At 50.8% G+C, this 8,287-nt stretch overlaps 1 protein-coding gene and 1 long non-coding RNA gene across 2 annotated transcripts; one reads left to right on the top strand and one right to left on the bottom strand.

The window, feature by feature from the left end:
- Positions 1-101: 101 nt before the first annotated feature.
- On the bottom strand, positions 102-8,287 carry LOC140260661 (uncharacterized). Its single transcript, XR_011905595.1, has 3 exons — positions 8,106-8,287; positions 1,734-1,967; positions 102-883 (listed from the first exon to the last, which is right to left on the bottom strand). It is a non-coding gene; the product is annotated as an uncharacterized lncRNA (long non-coding RNA).
- TMIGD1 (transmembrane and immunoglobulin domain containing 1) lies at positions 3,504-7,488 on the top strand. Its single transcript, XM_072353221.1, has 5 exons — positions 3,504-4,340; positions 5,305-5,583; positions 6,124-6,399; positions 7,098-7,201; positions 7,456-7,488. The coding sequence occupies exons 1-5, from the start codon at positions 4,262-4,264 to the stop codon at positions 7,486-7,488; spliced, it is 771 nt and encodes a 256-aa protein (XP_072209322.1). The 5' UTR covers positions 3,504-4,261.

Below are 8,287 nucleotides of genomic sequence, written 5' to 3'. Positions count from 1 at the left end.
GGCCGGGGCGAGACGGAATGTAGCCAATGGGAAGCGGAGGGCGGTGCTGCGTCACAGGGGGCGGGGCGACGCGGGGCTCTTTGGCGCCCCCTGTTGGTCGCGGCGCTGCCGGCGTCTCGCCGCGGGACGGCACGGCGGGGTGCGCGCAGTCATAACCCAACGGGAAACGGGAGGCACGGAGCGACTCCTTGTAACGGCTGATCCACGCTGGGTGGGCACTGCGGGGAGATGAGCAGGGATTATGCATCCAAGGGGTCCCTGGGAAAGGTGTAAGACCTGCGACATCGGGGTGTTTTTAAACTGGAAGGGAACATCAATGGGGAACTTGGCAATCTCAGAAGTGGTCACGGTTCCATAGGTTACGTCCTCAAGTCTACAGATAAATTGCTTTGGATTTACACAGAATAACTGAGCTCATTTCCCTTTTTAGCCAATTAAGGCCCAGTTGTCTGGAATTCCAACAACCCAATTGCAGAGCAGCATGTGGCACAGGCCTGACTCATCCCGTTATTTCCTCAGCAGCCAGCGTAAATAAAGCCTCCTCATTCCCTTGGGCCGGCCTGAGAGCTCTGCCTGCAGGCAGGGTGGGACTGCAGGTTAGGGACTGACCTGCACCAGGTCCTGCTCCTCCATGGGGCTGTGGTTGCAGCCCTGCAGCACCGCTGTGGTTGCAGCCCTGAGTGCGGTTTCCTCTGAGTTGTTCCCCAGCAGGCAGGAAGGGGCAGCGTTATCTTTGTAGATTGCTCACAGAAGGAATGAGGGATGGTTCCCAAGTGGGGAAGTTCAAACTGCTGATGTTGTCTGGGAGGTCTTCACAGGATCAAATCAGCACTCAGTTTTCCAGCAGAGCACTTCCAAGAAGTCCCGCTGGCAATGACAGTTCCTAAGCAGACAAAAATACCTTAAGTTCAGGCTGAAAGGGACCAAAAAAGAAGCAGATCAGGGAATGACACCAGGGAACTTCCTGCACTGGCCACAAGGGAGCTTTCAAATCCAGTAAGAAACAGGCACCCAAGTTGGCATCATCCCCAGTCAATCTGGTTTCCCATAGGAAGCAAATCCCCTTGAATTTCAGCCCATCAGTGGCAGCTTGTTTCTGTCCAGAAAAACAACAACAAAGCCATGGGGACCTTGCAGATCATCTCTGCTACCACAGACTGCTGGGGCAGGAGGCTGCCTTGAAATTGCTCCCATCGAGTTGAAAATGGGAGTTTCATAAGTGGAGGATGCAAATGAAGGGCTTATGTTCTTCACCCACCTGAGTGCTACTGTGCGTGAAAGGAGAAAGTTATTGAACAGGGCTCCCTTGCTGGGAAGCTACAAGGACCAACATTCGGAATGACAGCATCAGTTGGGTTGGAAAAAGGATCTGAGGTTCAGATCCCCAAATTCAACCCCAACGCACCCCAGCATGCCCACTGCCCACGGCCCTCAGTGCCACATCCCCACAGCACCCCAACACCTCCAGGGATGGGGACTCCCTGGGCAGCTGTGCCACTGCAGCACTGCACCAAGAATACTTCTTTCCTAACCTAAGTGGAATTTAACACAGAAACCTGCACATCTATCTCCTGCAGATACCTGTACCATTCGTTTAACACCAAGTTCTTTTACCATGTGCTTTTATTTTGGGACCCTGTTTCTCAGAGAAGGACAGGAACGACCACAGCAGTGTTCTGCCCTTAGTTTTCTCAGTCAGGTTGGTGGCTTTTGGGCACACCTGCAGCACTGACCGTGACCCGCAGCATCGGGGATGAGGCTGGTGACAGACAGCAGTGAGCACAGCAGCCACTTGGGAGAACCTTTCTGCACAGCTCTGAGAGTTTCTGCAGTCTCTGGGTGTTCTCATCATAGCTCAGGATCCACGGGCCAGCGCCTCGCTGCTCTGCAGCACAGCTTAGACTTGCACTCCTGGGACACAGCTCCATTTCTTGCACTCACTTCAAGGCGAGAGAGTTGAAACGGTCCTGAAAAAAAAGGATTGAAAGGAGCTGCTTAAAGTGACAAGAGGCACACCATGATGGCACCCGCCCGCAGCCAGTAGGTGGCCCCAGCCGGCCTCCAAGCTTCATGCAGGCACTGGCGCTTTTCCTTGCTCTATCTCCCTCAGGGCTAAAACTCGCCCATCTTTCCTCTGCGTTCAGTGCCAGAGCGTGTGACCTTTTGTTTAAGGACGATCGGGAAATACAATGATGAGCAAAATCTAAAATAAACCACTTGAGATTCGTCTGTTTCAACAGTGTGTGGGGTATGGGCTGAGCCTGACTGAGAAAGCAGGGCACATCTCCAGTCGTCATACTTGGGGAAAATGGGATTTGTGGCAGGCAGTGCAGAGCAGAGGGTGCCCAAGCAGTACTCCCTGGCAGCCCTGCTCTCCTGCCCCGAGCTGAGTTTGGGTGTTCCTAAACAATGAAGTTGCAAAACATGTGGCACCGTGTATTAAAAAGGGATTAGGAGAGGAGAACTACAACGAGCAGCCCGGGGCACAGCCTCAGGGCCCAGCACAGGCGATTTCTGGAGCAGGATTGCAACTAGTGTACAGGCACTGCCAGCCAACCCAGAGAGGCAATCCCAACTCACACACATCTGTGTGCATCCTGGGATGCCCCAGACTGCAAGACTAACCCTCTGCCAGTGACAGCCCAGGGGGCCCTGAGCAATGCTCTGCTTCCACAGGCACTGTGGACAGACTGGGACACACACTGTACTGACTGAGCTGGAGGGGAGCACAGCCAACAGTTTCTTTCACATTCTAAACCATTTCTTCACAGGTTTCTAAGGCTTGGGTTACATTGGTGTTTATTAATCTACTCCCTCTGAGGCTGTTCAGAGTCATATGTAACAACAGCCTTATTTGGGGTTTGTTGGTTTACCGTTGCCATAAGGATACGAGGAGGAGCTGGGGGGTAATTCCAGCCCATGCCCATGCTGTGGAACCCTCCCCTGACATTGCCTGACACAAACAGCTCAAAGCAGAGCTGGCTCCTTGCAGGACAGTCACGGGACTCCTGCCTCTCTGAAGGGGACCCTCCCGGTCTGACTCACCCATGGCTGCTTTGCATTCTGGAACGAAGTTTATGTCCCTCCTAAGCATAATGAGAAGGTAGATAATGCAACCCACGAAATTCTAGACCTTGGTGGTAATTAAGACACCCACAAGATAATTAAGCCCTATATAAAAATATGTATGTAAAAAGTCATTGCGAAAGTAATTCTTTATCAGTTTTAAACCGTTGCCTTCCCGTATCTCTGGCCAAGTTAACACCTTGCTTTTCTAATCTCCCTTCTTTCAGCAAGTCTCAAATCCCATTGCAAAACAGCACTGCCACTGCTGTCATTCAATGGCCACAAACCCAATGAACCTGAGCTCATCACTCACCTGGGGACAGAATTTTCCCCAGGTCCCACTCGATGCTGTGTCCTGTCATGACAAGCCTAGCTGTTACCCGATGGTTACATCCTCACTTACTCTAAACTTCCCTCTTCATGTGAAGTATCATTGCAGAGCAGCGACCTGAGCTAAGCACAGTGTACCCTGAGGGTACTCAGCATTACAGGGCATGTCTCTGCTCCCTGTTCTTCCAACATGAAGTCCAAAGTCTGAACCAGAGCGCTTTCTCCTTCCGCAGCCAAAGAAGGACCCAGCAGCAGGGCATGGGGCAGGAAAGGGCAGCTGGAGCCCTCTTAGAGGATAATTAGGATAAGCTTCACAGAATCACAATTCCTATAGCTTGAAAGAGTGTTGAGAACAGCCAGAAAGCTGAAGGGGAAGAACTGTTTTTTTTGGCAGGAGGTCTTTACGGCTGATGCAGGAACTTTCTCCTTAGTTATTCATTGTCTTGTCAAGACTCATAAAACAGCCAGCGAAGCCCAGCAAGTACTGTCCTTCAGTGTTCTGGGAGCTCAGAAATGCAGGAACTAAATGTGGCCTTGAACCCATTTTATGGACTCACTTCTTACGGAGCTACCATAAAACATTAAAATTCAGAGCTTATAAATAAGGAGAGGAAGCGCTGCGCATTTCTTTTCAGAAACCACTTCTCTGAGACTCTTCCCAAGGTAAGTCAGGGATGGACAGAGTGTGAGAGACAATAACTTCAAGCTTCAGAAATTAAAGACAAAAGAAATCTAGAGAAAAGCAAGATATTGGCTCAGTTTATGCCCTGGTGACCCTGACCCAGTGACACCGAGGGCTCCCAACAGCTGCAGTCAGTACAGTGACCCAGCCTCTCTTTGGCAGGCACCAGCTGGGTACCCCACGATGGCACAGAGAAGCAGCCTCACAGCCTCCTGCCCAGTGCACGTCCTCATGCTTTGCTTTTTGGCACATGTAGCCGCAGGTAAGCAGTGGAAAAATGCAACATAGCTTGTCCAAACTCCATCGTGCTGACAGGCGAAACTGGCTGGGGTTGGGTTCTGCCTGGGGTGACGGGATGGCAGCACACTATTTCATATGCTCTGGAGATCACTCCTGGAGGACTGTCTGAAAACAGGCCTCTAATTCTGAGAGCAGCCGAGCTGGGAATGGGAAAGCTTCAGCATTTCAGCTGCACAGGAATGACAGGGCCACCGTGTTCACACCTGCTCCACAAAGTGAGAACTGCGATGCACTCAGCCTGGGAATACTAAGAGAGAGACAGATTGGTTTGGGCTGTTGTACTCACAGGACCACACCAGCTTTTATTCTGAGGGGTATTTTTCACCTCATTCATTCATGACATTGCCTAAATCAGAGAATTTCAGCTTGACAGAACAAATTTATATCCCATATTGTTTCCTCATTTAACACGTCCCGAGGCTTGCCCATTAGATTAACTGTGACTCACCAACCTCCTGACTGCAGCAGAGGAGCTGATGAACAGCTTAATACTATCAGCCACATTCAGCTCCAGCCAAAAAAGCAGGACACCAAACTGTGGGCACAGAAACTCTTGGCACAGATACGCTGCAATGGTGATTTGCAGCAGGAGGGTGGGCACTGCTGGCAGGGTGTTCTCTCGCTGTGTGTTACATTATCATTGCCACAACACTGTTTTCAGATATTTTGCTATCATAGGTCAGGCTTTGCCATTCATGCAGTCAGCTGCGAAACTTTCGCTTTGATTTTAAATAACCACAAAGGGAAGTTTGTGATGAAGATGCTTCCTATCTTAGGAACTAAAACCCCACCTGAAAGAGGAGTGTTTTGTTGAAGTCTAATGCTCTTATTATTTCCTCCAAGGTTGAGGCCTAAAGAAATACAGGCATCTGTGGGAAGGGTGCAGGTTAGGATGCCTAAATGCCCTCCTTCTCCTTCTTGTGCAGGCGTGGAACTGTCTGTAAACAACCACAACGATGACTTCACCCTGACCATAGCGTCTGGGTCCCTCGCCTCCCTGTCCTGCCTAGCACAGAACAGCAACCAAGCTGAGGAGCTGCTCTGGTACCGAGGAGATGGTCGTGTGGATCTGAAAGATGAGAATAAAGTGAACATCAGCAACATCTGCATCTCTCCAGTCTCCGAGTCTGACAACGGCGTTGCCTTCACGTGCAGGCTGGTACGGAACCAGTCTGTGCAGGTCTCGGTGATCCTGGATGTCCGCTGTGAGTGCTGCTATCAGTGAGGGCTGGCTGGGTGGGCTTTGTCCCACCCCGTGTGCTCAGCTGAGGGCAGGATGTTTGTGTACCCCTGTGCACTGCGTTCACCGGGAAAAAATGTGCTGAGGAGGAGATAGCTCACGTGATAAGTCACTCCCTGTCTACAGTGGTGCTTATAGCCTGTTCTAAAGCCTCTTTTACAGGCAGTGGGTGGACCCTTTAAGTAAGATTTTCTGGCTACGTCCTTGCCTCCACCTAAACTCTTTCTCAAGGATGCAAGTCAGGGCAGGACATGTCATGACTGCCCTGCTGATCCCTGGGGATGACGATGGGGCACAGGGCAGCGTGTGTTCTCTGATCACAGAGCTGTAGGGGCTGGAAAGAACCTCAGGGGATCAGCGAAGTCTAACTCCCCTACTATAGCAGATTCCCTACAAATGGTGTTGCACCATTTGAACAAGGTGCACTATTGATGTGAAAAGGGAACCTACTTACATGGCGAGCGCCATCATGAATGACCTCTTTAACTGCTTTTACACTGAACAGTTCCTCCCTCCCTGGGTGAAGATGAGTCCATCTATATTGAAGAAGGCAAAGATGTCACTCTGACCTGCAATGCCAAGTCCAACCCTCAAGGCCAAACAACATGGTATAAGAACAACACCATCCTGACCCTACAAAACCACCACCAGGTGTACCAGAACAGTGAGACCTTCCAGCTCTCTATCAAGAAAGTGCAGAAGTCTGACAGTGGGACCTACACGTGTGAGGTGAAATCTACTTGTGGAGACAGCAGTAAGGATTTCCACCTGATAGTTGAAGGTAACAAAGCTACTACTAAACATTAGGTTGAACCAGCTCTGCATTCACTTCTATAATGATAGCAATCCGCTGTAAGAGGGTTCACATCATGGAAAAGTATAAAGAAGTCCAAATAGAAAGTCATAAATTCCCCACGTAGAACAACTGAGAGCAGCAAGGAGTTCTCTGTGCACCTGTGTCTGCCTGCACAGCACCAGAGAAGGCCCTTCCTGCTTTACCTGTTATTCAAAAGCATTTGGCAAGCGTGACCTGAAGCGGACTCATCCCGCTTTCTCACTTCCCATGATGACAGGGCACATCCAAGTGTGCTTTAAAGCACCTTAGGTCTCACTTGAAGCTTCTTATTCTAACCACATTTTTCTACCATGCTAAAAAAGCTGCTTAAGGCAAGGGTGCTGGGCTGTCCTCCACAAATGATAGTTCCTCTACAGGCTGCAGGGAGCTGGGCTGAGTGCCCACGTCTCAGTGAGCCATCAGACTCAGGCACCCACTGCCCAGCACTCCTATGGGTGTCCTGAAAGCAGGGCTATGGGTGGCACAGCTGGACACCCAGACCACCACAGCACGCAGGGGGGATCTGCTTCAGGAACCAGCGTTTCAGTTCCTTCTTCCACTCACCAAAACAGAAACTCGTTTCTCTCCAGCTCTGTGAAATGCCTTTACTATGTGACTGCACTGATAGATCTTCCTCTTCACAGATAAAAAACCCGTTTTCCCCAAGGAGGCCATTATTGCTGCTGTTGTGGTGGTTGCAATCACTCTGCTTTTCGGAATCGTGGCTCAGAAAGAAAAAATATTTAAGGTATGGAAAAACCCATTAAGTGAAACGTAATGCTTCAATGTCCTTTTGTTTTCCACCTTTACTATGCTGCTCTGTAGTGCTGTTTTTCAGTTAGAGAGTTATTGAGTACTATCATCTCCTTGTGAATTACTAGCAGATAAGCCAAATAGCAGGTATTTGAAGGGGAGTGAATTACATGCATAGAAGACTTCAGTAATAATACCTCTATGGGCAGAAAAATGCAAAATGTAACAGGGCTCTCCCTTTCTTTTCAGTGCTTCAAAAAACCAAGTGAAACAGCCCTGTAAGTATCTGAGCGCACAGCCAGCTTAATGCCTGTAAACACCTGAATGAAACCCCTTCTTTAAGCTCTGAATGAACACGAGAGCACCCACACACCGACCTGCCGTGCTGCAGCTCAGGATGGCTGCCTTCACCCTGCTCACAGGGAGAACACGCTGTGCATCCCCAGCTGCTGGGAGCTGAATGCAGCCCCAGTGAAGCCAATACAGCTGTTGGCTTTCTTTCTCCCCATAGAATGGTTATTTTTACCCCTTTTTGCTGCAGGTAAAGATGGCACAGGAGAAACTTTGCGCACCCAGGAAACACCACGTGAAGTGGTGGCACACCTGTGTGAGATGAGATCAGGCACCGAAGCACAACCCCAGCCACAAGCTTCACGAGGATCTTAGAAAACACAAGCGTCGTTTCACAACTGCTGATTGTCACTCACTGCTCAGAACGCGGCTATGGAGCAGCCCCAGCACCTCTCCCACAGGGGCAGCCCTGAGCGCAATGGCGTCGTGTGGGGAACGGCGCTGTGGTGGTGGTGGGGGGGAAGGGAGGCCGCCCAGCCGGCTTGCTTCTCACCGACCGCCCCTCGGGTTCCTCTCAGCACCCCGTCACGCCTCAAGGCTGCACCTACCAATAAACACCCCTTTGCTGTACGTTAATCTGGCCTGCTCTCAATGCGGGGCGTCGCGATGGGCTCTGAGCCCTCAGCACGGAACGTTCTGGAGCAATATGGGCGCGGTGCGGAAAGGGGGCGGAGCCTCGCGGCGTTGTCTCGCGCGATCCGACGCGCTTTGTCCCTTTCCGCCCGCCGTC

Source organism: Excalfactoria chinensis, chromosome 19 (assembly GCF_039878825.1).
Source record: "Excalfactoria chinensis isolate bCotChi1 chromosome 19, bCotChi1.hap2, whole genome shotgun sequence".
Lineage (NCBI taxonomy): Eukaryota > Metazoa > Chordata > Aves > Galliformes > Phasianidae > Excalfactoria > Excalfactoria chinensis.
Note: the sequence above shows the minus strand (reverse complement) of the source record. Positions and strands in the feature narration are given on the sequence as shown.